General features: G+C 53.3%; 1 protein-coding gene across 2 annotated transcripts; it reads left to right on the top strand.

Moving 5' to 3' along the window:
* Positions 1-4,399: 4,399 nt before the first annotated feature.
* On the top strand, positions 4,400-19,459 carry LOC144609349 (complement C1s subcomponent-like). 2 transcript variants are annotated; one of them, XM_078427780.1, is made up of 9 exons: positions 4,400-4,482; positions 6,048-6,265; positions 7,265-7,439; positions 8,261-8,383; positions 10,549-10,670; positions 12,580-12,658; positions 14,339-14,506; positions 16,959-17,033; positions 17,879-19,457. In XM_078427780.1, the coding sequence occupies exons 3-9, from the start codon at positions 7,268-7,270 to the stop codon at positions 18,637-18,639; spliced, it is 1,500 nt and encodes a 499-aa protein (XP_078283906.1). In that variant the 5' UTR covers positions 4,400-4,482; positions 6,048-6,265; positions 7,265-7,267; the 3' UTR covers positions 18,640-19,457. The 2 variants fall into 2 exon arrangements, with proteins under 2 accessions (XP_078283906.1, XP_078283907.1); XM_078427781.1 differs by lacking the exon at positions 8,261-8,383 and having other exon boundaries at positions 17,879-19,459.
* The last annotated feature ends 1,156 nt before the right edge of the window (positions 19,460-20,615 follow it).

Genomic DNA, 20,615 nt, shown 5'->3' with positions numbered 1-20,615 from the left:
CCTTTGTCAACCCATCTGTCAATCAAGCCTCCCTCACCTGTATCCACCTATCACTTAAAGACATAAAGTTGTGGAGTAACTCAGCGGGTCAGGCAGCATCTGTGGAGAACATCGATAGGTGACGTTTCACAGAGTGCTGGAGTAACTCAGCGGGTCAGGCAGCATCTGTGGGGAACATGGATAGGTGACGCTTTCAGAAAATCATAAGTGATAGGAGCAGAATTAGGCCATTCGACCCATCAAGTCTACACCACCATTCAATCATTGCTAGGAAACAAACTGTAAATGCTGGTTTAAATCGAAGGTAGACACAAAATGCTGGAGTAACTCAGCGGGTCAGGCACATCTCTGAAGAGAAGGAATGGGGTGAGTGTTTCGGGTCGAGACCCTTCTTCAGACTGATGTCAGGGGACAATAGACAATAGGTGCAGGAAGAGGCCATTCGCCCTTCGAGCCTGTACGCACCGCCATTCAATGTGATCATCGGCTGATCATTCTCATCCAGTACCCCGTTCCTGCCTTCTCCCCATACCCCCTGACTCCGATATCCTTAAGAGCTCTATCTAGCTCTCTCTTGAATGCATTCAGAGAATTGGCCTCCACTGCCCTTCTGAGGCAAAGAATTCCACAGATTCAACAACTCTCTGACTGAAAAGGTTTTTCCTCATCTCAGTTCTAAATGGCCTACCCCTTATTCTTAACCTGTGGCCCCTTGCTTTCTGGACTCCCCCAACATTGGGAACATGTCTCCTACCTCTAACGTGTCCAACCCCTTAATAATCTTATACGTTTCGATAAGATCTCCTCTCATCCTTCTAAATTCCAGTGTATACAAGCCTAGTCGCTCCAGTCTTTCAACATATGACAGTCCCGCCATTCCGGGAATTAACCTAATAAACCTACGATGTACGCCCTCAATAGCAAGAACATCCTTCCTCAAATTTGGAGACCAAAACTGCACACAGTACTCCAGGTGCGGTCTCACTAGGGCCCTGTACAAGGAGGGGGGCGAGACAAAAATAGGATGTAGACGGAGGCAGGAAAAGTAGTAGGAGAACTGTGAAGGGGAGGGGATAGAGAGGGAAGCAGGGACTAACTGAAGTTAGAGAAGTCAATGTTCATACTGCTGGGGTGTAAACTGCCCAAGTGAAATATGAGGTGCTGTTCCCCCAATTTGCTCTGGGCCTCACTCTGACATTGGAGGAGGCCCATGAAAGAAAGGTCAGATTGGGAGTGGAGGGGGAATTGAAGTGCTGAGCAACCGGGAGATCAGGTTGGTTAAGGCGGACTGTGCAAAGGTGTTCAGTGAAACGATCGCCGAGCCTGCGTTTGGTCTCGCCGATGTAGAGAAGTTGACACCTGGAGCAGCGGATGCAGTAGATGAGGTTGGAGGAGGTGCAGGTGAACCTCTGCCCTCACCTGGAAAACTGTTTGGGTCCTTGGATGGAGTTGAGGGGGAGGTAAAGGAACAGGTGTTGCATCTCCTGCGGTTGCAGGGGAAAGTGCCCGGGGATGGGGTGGTTTGGGTGGGAAGGGACGAGTGGAACAGGGAGTTACAGAGGGAACGGTCTCTGCAGAACACAGAGAGGGGGAGGGGATGGGAAGATGAGGCCAGTGGTGAGATCCCGTTGGAGGTGGCGGAAATGTTGGGGGATAATTTGTTGTATGGTCTGACTCCATTCTCCTGCCTTCTCCCCATAATCCCTGACCCCTGGTTTCGGGTCGAAACCCTTCTTCAGACAAAGCGACTCAACAAGACGGCTTTGATACCTCTCGAACATCTCTCATGTCTATTTCTCTCGTTTCCCTTATCCCGAAGCAGTCTGAAGAAGGGTCTCAACTCCGAAACGTCACCCATTCCTTCTCGCAGAGATGCTGCCTGTCCCGCTGAGTTATTTATTTGAAAGATGAGCCTCTTGGGTTATTCCATTCACATATGGTCAATATGTGTCAAAAGCTTCATACAGGATGAATGGATTAATGGCGACTGGTTCTACCCACAATGCACCGCGGACAGGAATGGCCCCCTATTCCCGCTGCTTCGGCTGCACGGCATTCTGGGTCGCACAATGACGTCCCTGACCCCGCCCTCCCCACTGTCGAAGCCCGGGCCCTTTCTCCAGCGCTCTGCATTGTGGGAAGAGCCACCCTCCATTGGCTGCACGGTGGCTCAGCGGGTAGAGCTGCTGCCTCCACAGACCCGGGTTCCATCCTGACCTCGGGTGCTGTCTGTGTGGAGTTTGCACCTTCTCCTGCCTGGGTTTTCTTCGGGTGCTCCGGTTTGTCTTGTCGATGCTGCACCAGCCGCCGCTCTTGACGGGCTGTAAACGTGCAGTCCCTCAATACATGCAGTTGCAGATTTAAAATTCAGTGTTTGCAAGCACCAGTCTAAAAGATTTACTATCAGCAACAGATTTTATATGCAATGGCAAAGGATTCCAAACAGGGATGGTTCTGGGGTACGGCGAGTAGCGGAAACAGTCTTTGTTGGTCTGGATGGTTATATAACTCAAGGCTTGGTTCAGTCGAGTTCCTGGTGTGTTGTTCCGTTGTATGAAAGATGGGCAATGTTGGATGGGGCTAATGAGCGGGTTTCTTTGTAGACTGCAGTAAACCTGGAGATTACACGGCGTCTTTGGAGGGTGTCCCATTTGAGTTCATGAAGCATTTCTGTGACACTACTGGCCCTTCTATAGTCACCTGGCAGCTCTTCTCTGGAACTTCTCAAGGTTGTTAATGTGGGTCACTTGGTAGGGATCATCGTGGTCTCCTCCCACACTCCAAAGACGGGCGGGTGTGTTGGTTATTTGTATCTCTGTAAATTGTCCCTCGTGTGTGGGGAGTGGATGAGAAAGTGGGATAACATAAAACTAGTGTGAACAGGTGACCGATGGTCGGCGTGGTCTCGGCGAGCCGAAGGGTCTGTCCCCATGCTGTGTCCCTAATCTAAATTGCACCTCTTTATGTAAGAGGCCCGCCGGGTTGATGCTGCCTCTCAGTGCAGCAATCCCATCTGATCCATTCTCCCGCTATTTCTCTCTGGTCCTGGGGTTTGGCCGCTCTTTAAACACCTGTCCCATTGAAGGTCCCCGTTGATTTGTTTCCCATCTCAGTAATAAACAGGGAACTTCATAAGTTCATAAATGATAGGAGCAGAATTAGGATATTCGGCCCATTAAGTCCACTCCGCCATTCAATCCATCTCTCCCTCCTAACCCCATTCGCCTGCCTTCTCCTGACCCCCGTACTTAGCACTAAACTTGAGTGGATGAGAAAGTGGGATAACATAAAACTAGTGTGAACGGGTGGTCGCTGGTCAGCGTAGACTCGGTGGGCCGAAGGCCCAGTTTCCACGCTGTACCATAGAAACATAGAAACATAGAAAATAGGTGCAGGAGTAGGCCATTCGGCTCTTCGAGGCTGTACGCACCGCCATTCAATATGATCATGGCTGATCATCCAGCTCAGTATCCCGTACCTGCCTTCTCTCCATACCCCCTGATCCCTTTAGCCACAAAGGCCACATCTAACTCCCTCTTAAATATAGCCAATGAACTGGCCTCAACTACCCTCCGTGGCAGAGTATTCCACAGATTCACCACTCTCTGTGGTGAAAAAAAAGTTCTCATCTCGGTCCTAAAAGACTTCCCCCTTATCCTTAAACTGTGACCCCTTGTTCTGGACTTCCCCAACATCGGGAACAATCATCCTGCATCTAGCCTGTCCAACCCCTTAAGAATTTTGTAAGTTTCTATAAGATCCCCCCTCAGTCTTCTAAATTCCAGCGAGTACAAGCCGAGTCTATCCAGTCTTTCTTCATATGAAAGTCCCGCCATCCCAGGGATCAATCTGGTGAACCTTCTCTGTACTCCCTCTATGGCAAGAATGTCTTTCCTCAGATTAGGAGGTCTCACCAATGCCCTGCACAACTGCAGCAGAACCTCTCTGCTCCTGATCGTCCACAATCAGTACCCTTCAATCTCTGTCAATAAAACCACATGGCGTGTTTACGAGGCAGAGGAGATTGTAGTTGGATGTTTTCAAAGTTGCGAGTTAGATTTAGCTCAACGGAATCAAGGGGTATGGGAGAAAGCAGAACGGGGTACTGATTGTGGATGATCAGCTGTGATCATGTTGAATGGCAGTGCTGCCTCGAAGGGCCGAATGGCCTCCTCCTGCACCTATTGTCTATGTTTCTATGTTTCTCTGTGCCTATGTTTCCATGTTTCTTTGATCGATAACAGGGAGCAAAGTCCGTGATCATTGACCGGTGGTTAGTACACACTCACACACACACACACACACCGCCCTCCCTCCCTCCGGCCGCTGAGCCAGTGTGAGAGGCCGGAGCGTCAACACTGGGCCGTGGGGTGGGGGGTGGGTGGGGAGGGGAGGGTGGGGGGGGGGGGGGGGGGGAAGGTGGAGGGGGGGCGTGCATGAACTGAGCCGTACTCGGCAGACCTGATACGCAGTAGGCATGTGGTAAGTCAGAGCGAAACCTCTCTATCACAGAGATTTAAACCCCTTTATCAGGTAATAAACCGAGGATGTTGCCAGGACTAGAGGGTGTGAGCTCTAGGGAGAGGTTGAGCAGGCTGGGTCTCTATTCCATGGAGCGCAGGAGGATGAGGGGTGATCTTATAGAGGTGTACAAAATCATGAGAGGAATAGATCGGGTAGACGCACAGAGTCTCTTGCCCAGAGTAGGGGAATCGAAGACCAGGGGACATGGGTTCAAGGTGAAGGGGAAAGATTTGATAGGAATCTGAGGGTGATTTTTTCTGAGGGGTGATAGGAACCTGAGAGGGTGGTGGGTGTATGGAACGAGCTGCCAGAGGAGGTAGTTGAGGCTGGGACTATCCCATCCTTTAAGAAACCGTTGGACAGGTACATGGATAGGACAGGTTTGGAGGGATATGGGTCAAATGCGGGCAGAAGGGCCTGTTTCCACACTGTATCACTCTGTGACTCTATGAAGGGCCTGTTTCCACAGGGCGGCACGGTGGCGCAGCGGGTAGAGCTTGACTACGGGTGCTGTCTGTACGGAGTTTGCACGTTCTCCCCGTGACCGCGTGGGTTTTCTCCGCGCGCTCCGGTTTCCTCCCACACTTCAAAAACGTGTGGGTTAATTGGCCCAAGTGTGTAGGGACTGGATGAGAAAGTGAGATAACATAAAACTAGTTTGGTGAAATTGTAAATTGTCTCTAGTGTGTAGAGGATAGAAAATAGGTGCAGGAGGAGGCCATTTCGCCCTTCGTGTTAGTGTGTGGGGGATCGCTGGTCGGCATGGACTCGATGGGCCGTAGGGCCTGTTTCCATAGAAACATAGAAAATAGGTGCAGGAGTAGGCCATTCGGCCCATCGAGCCTGCACCGCCATTCAATATGATCATGGCTGATCATCCAATTCAGTATCCCTTACCTGCCTTCTCTCCATACCCCCTGATCCCTTTAGCCACAAGGGCCACATCTAACTCCCTCTTAAATATAGCCAATGAACTGGCCTCAACTACCTTCTGTGGCTAGAGAATTCCACAGATTCACCACTCTCTGTGTGAAAAAAACTTTCTCATCTCGGTCCTAAAAGACTTCCCCCTTATCCTTAAGCTGTGACCCCTGGTTCTGGACTTCCCCAACATCGGGAACAATCTTCCCGCATCTAGCCTCTCCAACCCCTTAAGAATTTTGTACGTTTCTATAAGATCCCCCCTCAGTCTTCTAAATTCCAGCGAGTACAAGCCGAGTCTATCCAGTCTTTCTTCATATGTAAGTCCCGCCATCCCAGGGATCAATCTGTGAACCTTCTCTGTACTCCCTCTATGGCTAGAATGTCTTTCCTCGGATTAGGAGACCAAAACTGTACACAATACTCCAGGTGTGGTCTCACCAAGGCCATGTACAACTGCAGCAGAACCTCCCTGCTCCTAAACTCAAATCCCCTCGCTATGAATGCCAACATACCATTCGCTTTCTTCACTGCCTGCTGTACCACCACTGTATCTCTGAACTAAACTGGTCTAAAGTGTATTGTGGGTTGGTTTCCCGCAGGTTCACCGGCGTCTTCTGCTCGGTGCTCACCGTCACTCTCGCCGCCCGGCTCAGCCAACCTTTCGGGTGAACTCACATCGCCCAACCACCCCCTGGCATATCCTCGCATCACCAGCCAGGACTGGCTCATCTCCACCCCACCAGGTTACATCATCAAAGTCTACATCCCCTACTTGGACATCGAGTCTTCAGACGGGTGCCTGTCAAGCTACGTCCAGGTAAAGCTGAAGGGCCAGACCGTCAGACCCAACTTCACTTCACTTTAGAGATACAGCGTGGAAACAGGCCCTTCGGCCCACCGAGTCCGTGCCGCCCAGCGATCACCCGCACACTAACACTATCCTACGCACACTAGGGGACAATGTGATTTATACCAAGCATCTCGGGAGAACACTGAGTGCTGGAGTAACTCAGCGGGTCAGGTGAGGTGGGAGGAGGTTAAGGTGATGCAGATGAGGCTACAGGTGAGGATAGAGGAGGTACATGTGAGGTGGGAGGAGCTACAGGTGATGCAGGTGAGGGTACAGGTGACGTAGATGAGGTGCAGGTACAGATGAGGTGGGAGGAGCTACAGGTCAATAGTCAATTTATTTGTCACATACACATAAATGTGCAGTGAAATGAAACAATTACCCGCAGTTCAACAATAAGACCAATAATAATAAGCAATAACACATACAATCATAAACCAAAACCAAAGAGAAACATCCATCACAGTGAGTCTCAGTGATGCAGATGACGGTAGAGGAGGTGCAGGTACAGGTGAGGTGGGAGGATCTACAGGTGATGCAGATGATGGTAGAGGAGGTGCAGGTACAGGTGAGGTGGGAGGATCTACAGGTGATGGAGATGCTGGTAGAGGAGGTGCAGGTACAGGTGAGGTGGGAGGGGCTACAGGTGATGCAGATGATGGTAGAGGAGATGCAGGTACAGGTGAGGTGGGAGGATCTACAGGTGATGCAGATGATGGTAGGGGAGATGCAGGTACAGGTGAGGTGGGAGGAGCTACAGGTGATGCAGATGATGGTAGAGGAGGTGCAGGTACAGGTGAGGTGGGAGGGGCTACAGGTGATGCAGATGAGGGCAGAGGAGGTGCAGGTACAGGTGAGGTGGGAGGAGCTACAGGTGATGCAGGTGAGGGTAGAGGAGAGACAGGTGATGTAACTCTCTCTCCCTCTCGCTCCCATCTCATGGACAACGTTCCCGTTTCTGGGCAGGTGATGTCAGAGGGGAGTGAGTTGGCGAGACTGTGTGGCAGGAGGGATGGAAGTGAGGGTGACCCTGGACTCTACGAGTATTATTCCGGAACCAACTCCATGGGCATTGCGTTCCGAGCCAACACCTCTGGCATCCGGCCCTTCTCTGGTTTCTTGGCTCTCTACTCAAGAGTGGGTAAGTTTCACATTTTACAAAGTTCAACTCGAATTAGTGTCGGATACAAGGAACTGCAGATACCAGTATAAAAAATAAAGATTAGAGTGCTGGAGTAATCAGCAGGTCAGGCAGCAGCTCCAGGGAACATGGATGAGATTCTGTTCCTTGGAGCGCAGCAGGATGAGGGGTGATCTTGTTGAGGTGTACAAGATCATGAGAGGAATAGATCGGGTCTCTTACCCAGAGTAGGGGAATCGAGGACCAGAGGACATAGGTTCAAGGTGAAGGGGAAAAGATTTAATGGGAATCTGAGGGGTAACTTTTCCACACAGAGGGTGGTGGGTGAATGGAACGAGCTGCCAGAGGAGGTAGTTGAGGCTGGGACTATCCCAACGTTTAAGAAACAGTTAAACAGGTACATGGACAGGACAGGTTTGGAGGGATATGGGTTAAACGCGGGCAAGTGGTAACTAATGTAGCTGGGGCATGTTGGCCGGTTTGGGCAAGTTGGGCCGAAGGGCCTGTTTCCAACTGTATCACTCTATGACTCTATGACTAAAGCTGATGAGGCCAAGTCAGTGGATATGTTTAAGGCAGAGATAGATCGATTCTTGATCAGTGCGGGTGTCGGGGGTTATGGGGCAAAGGCAGGAGAATGGGGTTAGGAGGGAGAGATAGATCAGCCGTGATTGAATGGCGGAGTAGACTTGATGGGCCGAATGGCCTAATTCTGCCCCGGTCACTTATGTACTGATGAACAACCATCTCTCCCCTCTCCCCTCCCCCTCCCCCTCCCCCCCCTCCCCCCTCTCCCCCCCTCTCCCCCCCTCCCCCACCAGATGTGAATGAATGTGAGACTTCCCCCCATAACTGTAGTCACTACTGTGGCAACACCATTGGCGGATTCCTCTGTTACTGTGCCATTGGATTTGAGCTTCAAGGAGACGGACGCACTTGTAAACGTAAGCATTGATCATCGTCCTTGAGTCCAGTTCCCCGGACAACCAACCCAACACCCCTGGCCGCACGATCAAGGATCCAGTTCGGCCCATCGGGCCCATGCTAGCTCATACAGGAATGATTCCAACCACCTCCTTTTGCCATTCCTTCCCCCCCCCCCCCCCGAATAGAGTTGCTGCCCTTTGGCTCCAGAAACCCGGGTTCCATCCCGACCACGGGCGCTGTCTGTACGGAGTTTGTACGTTCTCCCCGTGACCTGCGTGGGTTTTCTCCGGGCGCTCCGGTTTCCTCCCACACTCCAAAGACGTGCGGGTTTGTAGGTTAATTGGCTTCTGTAAATGTAAACTGTCAAATTGCATAATCAAGGACCAGTCTCACCCCGGCCACTCCCTCTCCTCCCCTCTCCCATCGGGGCAAGAGGTACAGAAGTGTGAAAACGCACACCTCCAGATTCAGGGACAGTTTCTTCCCGGCTGTTATCAGGCACCTGAACCGTCCTCTCACCAACCAAAGAGCGGTCCTGACCTCCCGTCTACCTCATTGGGGACCCTCAGATTATCCTTGATCGGACTTTGCTTGCTTTACATTGCACACAACGTTATCCCCTTTATCCTGTGTCTGCACACTGTGGACGGCTCGATTGTAATCATGTGTTGTCTTACTGTTGACTGGTTAGCGCGCAACAAAAGCTTTTCACTGTACCTCGCTCGGTACACGGGACCATGAATGAAACTGAAACTGAACGTTCCTGCCCTAACACATTGTATTTCCCCTCTCACTTCACATCCCCTCTCACATGCCTGGCTACCTTCACATCCCCTCTCACATCCCTTCTCACATGCTCGGCTACCTTCACATCCCTTCTCACATGCCTGGCCACCTTCACATCCCCTCTCACATGCCCTGGCTATCTTCACATGCCCTCTCACGTCCCCTCTCACATGCCCGACTACTTTCACATCCTCTCTCACATCCTCTCTCACACGCCCGACTACTTTCACATGCCCTCTCACGTCCCCTCTCACATGCCCGACTACTTTCACATCCTCTCTCACATCCTCTCTCACATCCCCTTTCACATCCCCTCTCGCCCGGCTACTTGGCTCTGATACGTCTTGCCATTACGGGTCAATTAACCCACCAACATGTCTCTGCGATGTGGGATATCGCCAAGGCTCCGACATGCCACGATGCCCTGACCCCAACACCCCTTAACCCCATGACTCCAACTCTCCATGACCCTAAAGTTGCAAGTCTGTGTGACCACTGACACCATGACCCATGACACCACATCTACATGACCCATGACACCACATCTACATGACCCATGACCCATGACTCCACATCTACATGACCCATGACCCATGACTCATGACACCACATCTACATGACCCATGACTCCACATCTACATGACCCATGACTCCACATCTACATGACCCATGACCCACGACCCATGACCCAAGACTCCACATCTCCATGACCCATGACTCCACATCTCCATGACCCATGACCCTCGACCCATGACTCCACATCTACATTACGCAAGACCCATGACTCCACATCTCCGTGACCCTCGACTCCACATCTACATGACCCATGACTCCACATCTCCATGACCCATGACCCATGACTCGACATCTACATGACCCATGACCCCTGACTCCACATCTCCATGACCTACGACTCCACCTCTCTGTGACCCATGACCTATGACTCCACCACTTGGTGACTCCATGACCTTTAACTCTCATGGTGTTTTCAAGCGAGAGTGAGATTTAGCTCTTAGGTCTAATGGGATCAAGGGATGTGGGGGAAAAGCAGGAACGGGGTACTGATTGTGGATGAAAGTGAGACATGAAAGGGGATGCCGGTCAATGAAACTGTAGAATAGATCAGTGTTAGCTGTCAGAAGATGCCAACGAGGCTCACAGAGATAGAATAGGCCGATCTATTCTAACAATCATCTACATTTTCCTTGGTCTGCTTCCCCTTTGATGTCTCGTTTTCACACCTTGCCCTTCCATATCTCTGTGTCTCCCTCTCCCCCGACTCTCAATCTGAAGAAGGGTCTCGACCCGAAACGTCACCCATTCCTTCTCTCCACAGATGCAGCCTGACCCGTTGAGTTACTCCATGTAACCCGCCCCGTGTCCTCTCCCTCCTCAGGATCAGATGTGGTGTGTCCCAGGCGTGTCCCGGCCCACGGCGCCGTCTCACCACTTTGGAAGCAATTCCGTGTGAAAGACCGGGCAAAGGTGGCCTGTCAGCCCGGCTATGAGATCGTGGAGGTGAGATATGGCCAGGCCTCCCCATCACCCGGCAGAGGGGAGGGGAGGGGAGGGGAGTCACGGCCACTGTTTGTGTATCATGTAGACCAGTCACAGAATCACCAGCACACAGTTCCAGACCAAGTGCAGGCAAATGGGGTCAGTACGGGCTGGCACACTGGTCGGCATGAACATGTTGGGCTAAAGGGCCTGACTCTGAGCAGTCTGACTCAGGGCCGTTTTTACAGCATTATGGGCCCCCGGGCAGTGTACTGGGGCCCCCACCGTTACTCTCCCCCACCCCCCTTTCCCTACCAGCCCCCCCCTGTCGTGCCGGCGAAAAGCACTTACCGAAAAGCACTTAGCGATGGACTTAGGGTGCTGCATTGTTGCGAAAAGCACTTACAGATCGCTGTGAGAAGCACTTAGGGACCTAAAATGTTGCGAAAAAAGCACTTATTGAACCTACATTTTTAAAGTAGTATTTATTTATTGCAAGTCACTTAACATACACAGATCAGCATGGGGCCCCTATGCTCGTGGGCCCCCGGGCAAGTGCCCATCAGGGCCATGCGTTAAGATGGCCCTGCATGGGGCCCCTATGCTCGTGGGCCCCGGGGCAAGTGCCCATCAGGGCCATGCGTTAAGACGGCCCTGGTCTGACTCCATGAGGGGCCTGTTCCTGCATCGTACCGTTAGACGCAGAGTGCTGGAGTAACTCAGCAGGTCACAAGATCAAGTGATAGGAGCAGAATGAGGCCATTCGGCCCATCAAGTCTACTCCACCATTCATTCACGGTTGATCTATCTCTCCCTCCCCCCTAACCCCATTCTCCGGCCGTCTCTCCCCCTAACCCCATTCTCCGGCCGTCTCCCCTAACCCCATTCTCCGGCCGTCTCCCCCTAACCCCATTCTCCGGCTATCTCCCCCTAACCCCATTCTCCGGCTGTCTCCCCCTAACCCCATTCTCTGGCCGTCTCTCCCCCTAACCCCATTCTCCGGCCATCTCTCCCCCTAACCCCATTCTCCAGCTGTCTCCCCCTAACCCCATTCTCCGGCCGTCTCCCCCTAACCCCATTCTCCGGCCGTCTCTCCCCCTAACCCCATTCTCCGGCCATCTCTCCCCCTAACCCCATTCTCCGGCTGTCTCCCCTAACCCCATTCTCCGGCTGTCTCCCCCTAACCCCATTCTCCGGCCGTCTCTCCCCCTAACCCCATTCTCCGGCCACCTCCCCCTAACCCCATTCTCCGGCTGTCTCCCCCTAACCCCATTCTCCGGCCACCTCCCCCTAACCCCATTCTCCGGCCGTTTCCCCCATTCTCCGGCTGTCTCCCCCTAACCCCATTCTCCGGCCGTCTCCCCAACCCCATTCTCCGGCCGTTTCCCCCATTCTCCGGCTGTCTCCCCCTAACCCCATTCTGCGGCCGTCTCCCCCATTCTCCGGCTGTCTCCCCCATAACCCCCGACTCCCGCACTAATCAACACCCGGAAAGTCTTGTCCGACCGAGCGCGTGTTCGGCGAAACTGTCACCGAGTCCACTGTTCTATGTTATATGTTGTATGTTCCATGTTGCATGTTCTATGCTGTAATTTGTATGTTCTATGTTCTACGTTGTATGGTGCATGTTCTATGGCATACGATCTATGTTGTATGTTCTATGGTGAATGTTGTCTGTTGTATGTTGTATGTTCAATTTTTGTGCGCTGCACGTTGTGTGTTGTATGTTGCGTGCTCCGTGTTGTATGTTCTGTGTTGTAAGTTCCATATTGTATGTTCTATGTCAAGTCACATACACATACAAGATGTGCAGTGAAATGAAAGTGGCAATGCCTGCGGATTGTGTTGTATGTTCTGCGTTGTATGTTCTACGTTCTGTGTTGTATGTTGTATGTTATCTCTCCCCTCTCTCTATCTCTCTCTCTCTCAGGGTTACAAGACCATTCCTCACTACTTCATTGAATGCCAGCCGGATGGGACATGGTCGGAGTCCAGGCACAAATGTCTGCGTAAGTCTTTATTGCGGTTAAACCGCGACCAGGAGACTTTGGGTTGGATGTTGGAGCAGGGAACTGTGGTGAAAGTGTCGCCTTGACTGATTCACGGACCTAAAGGCAGGTGGGTGGGGGGGGGGGGGGGGGGTGGGCTCACGGAGTTACCGCTGGCCCCCTGTGTCAGTGTAGTGAGCGTCAGACTATTACCTGAATGGTGGCCGATTAGGAGAAGGGGAGATGCAACGAGACCTGGGTGTCGTGGTACACCAGTCATTGAAAGCTAGCATGCAGGTACAGCAGGCAGTGAAGAAAGCCAATGGTATGTTGGCATTCATAGCGAGGGGATTTGAGTTTAGGAGCAGGGAGGTTCTGCTGCAGTTGTACAGGGCATTGGTGAGACCACACCTGGAGTATTGGTCTCCTAATCTGAGGAAAGACATTCTTGCCATAGAGGGAGTACAGAGAAGGTTCACCAGATTGATTCCTGGGATGGCAGGACTTTCATATGAAGAAAGACTGGATAGACTCGGCTTGTACTCGCTGGGATTTAGAAGTTTGAGGGGAGATCTTATAGAAACTTACAAAATTCTTAAGGGGTTGGAGAGGATAGATGCAGGAAGATTATTCCCGATGTTGGGGAAGTCCAGAACCAGGGGTCACAGTTTAAGGATAAGGGGGAAGTCTTTTAGGACCGAGATGAGAAAGTTTTTTTCACACAGAGAGTGGTGAATCTGTGGAATTCTCTGCCACAGAAGGTAGTTGAGGCCAGTTCATTGGCTATATTTAAGAGGGAGTTAGATGTGGCCCTTGTGGCTAAAGGGATCAGGGGGTATGGAGAGAAGGCAGGTACGGGATACTGAGTTGGATGATCAGCCATGATCATATTGAATGGCGGTGCGTACAGGCTCGAAGGGCCTATTTTCTATGTTTCTATGTTTCTATGTGTGTCAGTGCGTGTTGTAGATCAGAGACGTCAGTGGTCACGACATCAACTAAATACACATGTTTACTTTAGATTAGTTTAGAGATACAGCGCGGAAACAGGCCCTTCGGCCCACCCAGTCGGTGCCGACCAGCGATCACCCCGCACACTAACACTATCCCACACACACACGAGGGGCAATTTACACTTGTACCAAAGCCAATGAATCTACAAACCCGCACGTCTCCTGAGTGTGGGGGGAAACCGGAGCGCCCGGAGTAAACCCACGAGGGTCGCGGGGAGAGATGCAGGGCCTAGTTCTGCTCCTATGACTGTGTGTGGTCCACCTTGGTGTGGTGTGACCAAGGCCCACCTTGGTGTGGTGTGACCAAGGCCCACCTTGGTGTGGTGTGGTGTGACCAAGGCCCACCTTGGTGTGGTGTGACCAAGGCCCACCTTGGTGTGGTGTGGTGTGACCAAGGCCCACCTTGGTGTGGTGTGACCAAGGCCCACCTTGGTGTGGTGTGGTGTGACCAAGGCCCACCTTGGTGTGGTGTGGTGTGACCAAGGCCCACCTTGGTGTGGTGTGACCAAGGCCCACCTTGGTGTGGTGTGGTGTGACCAAGGCCCACCTTGGTGTGGTGTGACCAAGGCCCACCTTGGTGTGGTGTGGTGTGACCAAGGCCCACCTTGGTGTGGTGTGGTGTGACCAAGGCCCACCTTGGTGTGGTGTGAACACAGGGGGCTGCTGGTGACGTTGATCCTGTTCCCAGCCGTGGAGTGCGGCTCACCGCCCAACATAGACAACGGGCGCTTCATCTTCCCGACCGGCGCTGGTAACACAACGTACAGCTCCCAGGTCCAGTACCAGTGCGACCAACCCTACTACCACATGGACCAGGGCAACCAACCCTACTACCACATGGGCCAGGGCAACCAACGTGAGTATCTTCCCCCAAAGGAATAAACCCCCATTACCCCACTCTCTCACTCTCTCTCTCTCCCCACTCTCACTCTCTCTCTCTCCCCACTCCCCCTCTCCCCCTCTCCCCCTCTCCCACTCTCCCTCTCTCGTTCCCCCCCTCTGGTCCTGGACTCTCCCACCAGTGGAAACATCCTCACCGCATCCACTCTATCCGGGCCGCTCACTGTTCTGTACATTTCAATGAGGCCCCCCCTCATCCTTCTAAACTCCAGTGAGTACAGGCCCAGTGAGTACAGGCCCAGCGAGTACAGGCCCAGCGAGTACAGGCCCAGCGAGTACAGGCCCAGTGGGTACAGGCCCAGCGGGTACAGGCCCAGCGAGTACAGGCCCAGCGAGTACAGGCCCAGCGAGTACAGGCCCAGCGAGTACAGGCCCAGCGAGTACAGGCCCAGCGAGTACAGGCCCAGCGAGTACAGGCCCAGCGAGTACAGGCCCAGCGAGTACAGGCCCAGCGAGTACAGGCCCAGCGAGTACAGGCCCAGCGAGTACAGGCCCAGCGAGTACAGGCCCAGCGAGTACAGGCCCAGCGAGTACAGGCCCAGCGAGTACAGGCCCAGTGAGTACAGGCCCAGTGAGTACAGGCCCAGAGAGTACAGGCCCAGCGAGTACAGGCCCAGCGAGTACAGGCCCAGTGAGTACAGGCCCAGAGAGTACAGGCCCAGTGAGTACAGGCCCAGTGAGTACAGGCCCAGCGAGTACAGGCCCAGTGAGTACAGGCCCAGTGAGTGCAGGCCCAGTGAGTACAGGCCCAGTGAGTACAGGCCCAGTGAGTACAGGCCCAGTGAGTACAGGCCCAGTGAGTGCAGGCCCAGTGAGTGCAGGCCCAGTGAGTACAGGCCCAGTGAGTACAGGCCCAGTGAGTACAGGCCCAGTGAGTACAGGCCCAGTGAGTACAGGCCCAGTGAGTACAGGCCCAGTGAGTACAGGCCCAGCGAGTACAGGCCCAGCGAGTACAGGCCCAGCGAGTACAGGCCCAGTGAGTACAGGCCCAGTGAGTGCAGGCCCAGTGAGTACAGGCCCAGTGAGTACAGGCCCAGTGCCGACAAACGCTCATCATATGTTAACCCACTCATTCCTGGGATCGTTCTCGTAAACCTCCTCTGGACCCTCTCCAGAGCCGGCACATCCTTCTTGCTGGTGGAAGGTTGTTTTGGGACTTTGGGACTTTGGGCCCTGTGAGCAATGATGTACCACAGGCCTCTGCTACAGGGGAGGCAGTAAAGAAACAAACACAAGGTCATAAGGGATAGAAGTAGAATGAGGCCATTCGGCCCATCGACTCCACGCCATTCAATCATGGTTGATCTATCTCTCCCTCCTAACCTTCCCACTCCCTCTCTCCCCACTCGCCCCAATCTCCCCCTCCCTCTCTCGTCCCCCCACTCCCTCTCTCGCTCCCCCAAACTCTCTCCTGCCTTCTCCCCATAACCCCTGACACCCGCACTAATCAAGAATCTGTCTATCTATCTCTGCCTTAAAAATATCCACTGACTTGTGGCCTCCACAGCCGTCTGTGGCAAAGAATCCCACAGATTCACTACCCTCTGGCTAAAGAATCATTGAAAGTCTGAGGTTGTTAAACAGGTCACACAGCGTGGAAACAGGCCCTTCGGCCCAACTTGCCCACACCGACCAACATGCCCCATCTACACTAGTCCCACCTGTCCACACCGACCAACATGCCCCATCTACACTAGTCCCACCTGCCCACACCAACCAACATGCCCAATCTACACTAGTCCCACCTGCCCACACCGACCAACATGCCCCATGTACACTAGTCCCACCTGCCCACACCGACCAACATGCGCCATCTACACTAGTCCCACCTGCCCACACCGACCAACATGCCCCATCTACACTAGTCCCACCTGCCCACACCGACCAACATGCCCCATCTACACTAGTCCCACCTGCCCACACCTACCAACATGCCCCATCTACACTAGTCCCACCTGCCCACACCGACCAACATGCCTCATCTACACTAGTCCCACCTGCCCACACCGACCAACATGCCCCATCTACACTAGTACCACCTGCCCACACCGACCAACATGCCCCACCTACACTAGTCCCACCTGCCCACACCGACCAACATGCCCCATCTACACTAGTCCCACCTGCCCACACCGACCAACATGCCCCATCTACACTAGTCCCACCTGCCCGCGTTTGGCCCATACCCCTCCAACACCAGTCCTATCCATGTACCTGTCCAAATGTTGTTTAAACGTTGTGATAGTCCCAGCCTCAACTACCTCCTCCGGCAGCTCGTTCCATACACCCACCACCCTCTGTGTATTTAATCACCCCCGCCCCTCTCATCCTTCTAAACTCCAGCGAGCCGGCCAACACCCACCATTGTGGACACATCTGTTGACTGGTTTGTCCACTTGCTTTGACAGGGAACTTTAGCTGTACGGAGACGGGGACGTGGGAGAACGAGGAGACCGGGCCGGTCGTTCCACACTGCGCCCCAGGTACGAGATCAGAGGGAATCACAACGCACAGTCAACATCCACGGGGTGTCTGCGTAAAGGAGACACAGACCCTTCGGCCCATCGCGTCCCCTGCCGTCCAGCAATCACCCACCTACGCTCACCCTTCGTGGTGTAGCGGGTAGAGCTGCTGCCTCTCGGCGCCGGAGACCCGGGTTCCATCCCGACCGCGGGCGCTGTCTGTACGGAGTTTGTACGTTCTCCCCGTGACCCGCGTGGGTTTTCTCCGGGCGCTCCGGTTTCCTCCCACACTCCAAAGACGTGCGGGTTTGTAGGTTAATTGGCTTCTGTAAATTGTCCCCCAGTGTGTGTGGGATAGTGACCCCTCGTGTCAACCTCTCGTGTGCCCTGTCACGTGTGCATGTGCATCAACATGTGTGTGCGTCTGGTTGTGTACATGCAATGCACCTGACTCTCTCACCCTCTCTCTCCCCCTCTCTCACCCCCTCTCTCTCCCCACTCTCTCTCTCCCCCACTCTCTCTCCCCCACTCTCTCTCCCTCTCTCCCCCCCTCTCTCTCCCCACTCTATCTCCCCCCTCTGCCGCTCTCTCCCCCCCTCTCTCCCCCCTCTCTCTCTCCCCCACTGTCTCTCCCCCACTCTCTCTCCCCCCCTCTCCCTCCCCCTCTCTCCCCCCCTCTCTCCCCCCCCCCCCAACTCTCTACCCCGTCTCTCCCCCTCTCTCCCCCCCCTCTCTCCTCCCTCTCTCTCCCCTCTCCCCAACCTCTCTCCCCCTTCCCCCCCCACTCTCTCTCCCCTCCCCCCCCACTCTCTCCCCCCTCTCCCCCCCTCTCCCCAACCTCGGTCCCCCTCTCCCCCCCCCGGCAGTGTGTGGTTACCCGAGCCGCCCTCTCCCCCCACAGGAGCGGGTGTTACGAGGCCGAGAGGCGGCTGCTGGCAATTTCCCGTGGCAGGTTCTGTTCCAGGGTCGGCGCGGTGCTGGAGCTCTGGTGGGTGATCGCTGGGTGTTGACAGCGGCTCATGTTGTGTCTGGGACCGGGAAGTTGCAGCTGGTCGCCGGCCTGACCGACCTCTGGGAGATGGACCGAGGAACCCGGCTCCGTCCACGCCGCGTCTTCGTCCACCCGGACTATAGACACGACCCAGACATCGGGTCAGAACGTAACTACGACCATGACATCGCCCTGGTACAGATCGATGGGAGGGTCGCCTTCGGTCCTCTCCTGTCGCCAGTGTGTCTCCCTAGCGCCGACTCCCGGTCGCAGCTGGTCGCCAACAAGCTGGGGCTAGTGTCGGGCTGGGGGGTAACGGAGAATAACACTCTACCATCCCGTCTCATGTACGCCCGCATCCCGCTACGGCAACTGGCCGAGTGTCGGCGCATGTTGGCCGGACAACCCGTCCACATCTCCCGCAACATGTTGTGTGCGGGCGGCGGCGACGGCGGCTCCGACTCGTGTCAAGGCGACAGCGGTGGAGCCATGGTCTTCCCGTCCGCCAGACCCCACCAGAGGCGTCTCTTCGTCGGGGGCATCGTGTCGTGGGGCGTCGGCTGCGGCACCGTCGGCTTCTACACCAAGGTGGACAATTACCTGGACTGGATACATCAGGTCATGGACAACAACTAGGCTATTGGTGACACCACCCCTCCCCCATCACCGGCACCACCCCCACCCCCTCACCCCCTCCCCGGCCCCCACCCCCTCACCCCCTCCCCCATCACCGGCACTACCCCCACCCCCTCACCCCCTCCCCCTCCCCGGCCCCCACCCCCTCAATGATAGGTGAATGGGGGTCAATGGGTCAAAGTTATAATGGCTGAATTAACATGGAACAGTCCAGCACAGGAACAGGCCACTCGGCCCACAATGTTCACGCCGACCACAATGCCAAGTTAAACTAATGTCCTCTTATCTCGTATCTACTTGTACATGATCCATATCCCCCCCATTCCCTGCATGTTCATGAGCCTATCTAAAAGCCTCTTAAACCCCACTATGGTATCTGCCTCCACCCCCACCCCTGGCAGCGAGTTCCAGACACCCACCACCCTCTGTGTAGAAGAACTTGCCCCACACATCTCCATTAAACTTTCCCCCTCTCACCTCAAAACCACGTCGTCCTGTGTTGGACATGTCCAACCTGGGGAAATGGTTCTGACCGTCTACCCGACCGATGTCTCATGTGATTTTATGTACGTAATTGTGGAAAGGAAACTAGACTTTAAACCCATGCATCAATAATCCTTGTAAATGCTGAAATTAAACCGCTTTGTTCAATGAATTTAGAATTTATTGTTCAGGAGTATGCTTCTTTTCAAAAGCTTTCTGTTTGACAAAAACAATGTTTGTGTAAATCTTCCATTGTAAATTTCAAGTGGTCAGTTTGATATTTTCTAATGTTTAAAGCCGCCATTATATTCACCAATATATATTATGTAATAAATGTTATAAGCCAAGTAAAAATTGCAAAGTAAAGATCTGAAGAGGGTCGCGTTAAATTATCACCGATCCATGTTCTCCACAGATGCTGCCTGACCCGCTGAGTTACTCTGTTTCTATAAGATCCCCTCTCATCCTTCTAAATGCCAGCGAATATAAGCCCATTCTTTCAACATTTGTCAGTCCCGCCATCCAGGGAATTAACCCGGTGAACCTACGCTGCACTCCCTCAATAGCAATAATGTCCTTCCTCAAATTAGGAGACCAAAATTGCACACAATACTCCAGGTGTGGTCTCACCAGGGCCCTGTACAACTACAGTAGGACTCCCTTGCTCCTAAACTCAAACCCTCTCGCAATGAAGGCCAACATGCCATTAGCTTTCTTCACTGTCTGCTGTACCTGCATGCTTACTTTCAGTGACTGATGTACAAGGACACCCAGGTCTCGTTGCACGTCCCCTTTTCCTAATCTGACACCATTCAGATAATAATCTGCCTTCATGTTCTTGCCACCAAAGTGGATAACCTCACACTTATCCACATGAAACTGCATCTGCCATGCATCCGCCCACTCACACAACCTGTCCAAGTCACCCTGTAACCTCATAGCATCCTCCTCGCAGTTCACACTACCACCCAGCTTTGTGTCATCCGCAAACCTGGAAATGTCACACTTAATTCCCTCGTCTAAATCGTTAATATATATTGTAAATAACTGGGGTCCCAGCACCGAGCCTTGCGGCACTCCACTAGTCACTGCCTGTCATTCCGAAAAGGACCCGTTTACTCCTACTCTTTGCTTCCTATCTGTCAACCAGTTCTCTATCCATGTCAATACCCTACCCCCAATACCATGTGCTGTAATTTTGCACACTAATCTCTTGTGTAGGACCTTGTCAAAGGCTTTTTGAAAGTCCAGATACACCACATCCACCGGCTCTCCCTTATTCTACTTGTCACATCCTCAACAAATCCCAGATTAGTCAAGCATGATTTCCCCTTCATAAATCCATGCTGACTTTGACCGATCCTGTCACTAAGTTCCAAATGCGCTAATATAACATCTTTAATAATTGACTCCAGCATCTTCCCCACTACCGATGTCAGGCTAACTGGTCTATATTTCCCTGTTTTCTCTCTCCCTCCTTTCTTAAAAAGTGG

This window comes from Rhinoraja longicauda, chromosome 34 (genome assembly GCF_053455715.1).
Source record: "Rhinoraja longicauda isolate Sanriku21f chromosome 34, sRhiLon1.1, whole genome shotgun sequence".
Taxonomy (NCBI): Eukaryota; Metazoa; Chordata; class Chondrichthyes; order Rajiformes; family Arhynchobatidae; genus Rhinoraja; species Rhinoraja longicauda.
The sequence above is the reverse complement of the archived record's forward strand: the minus strand, read 5'-3'. Positions and strand labels throughout refer to the sequence as shown.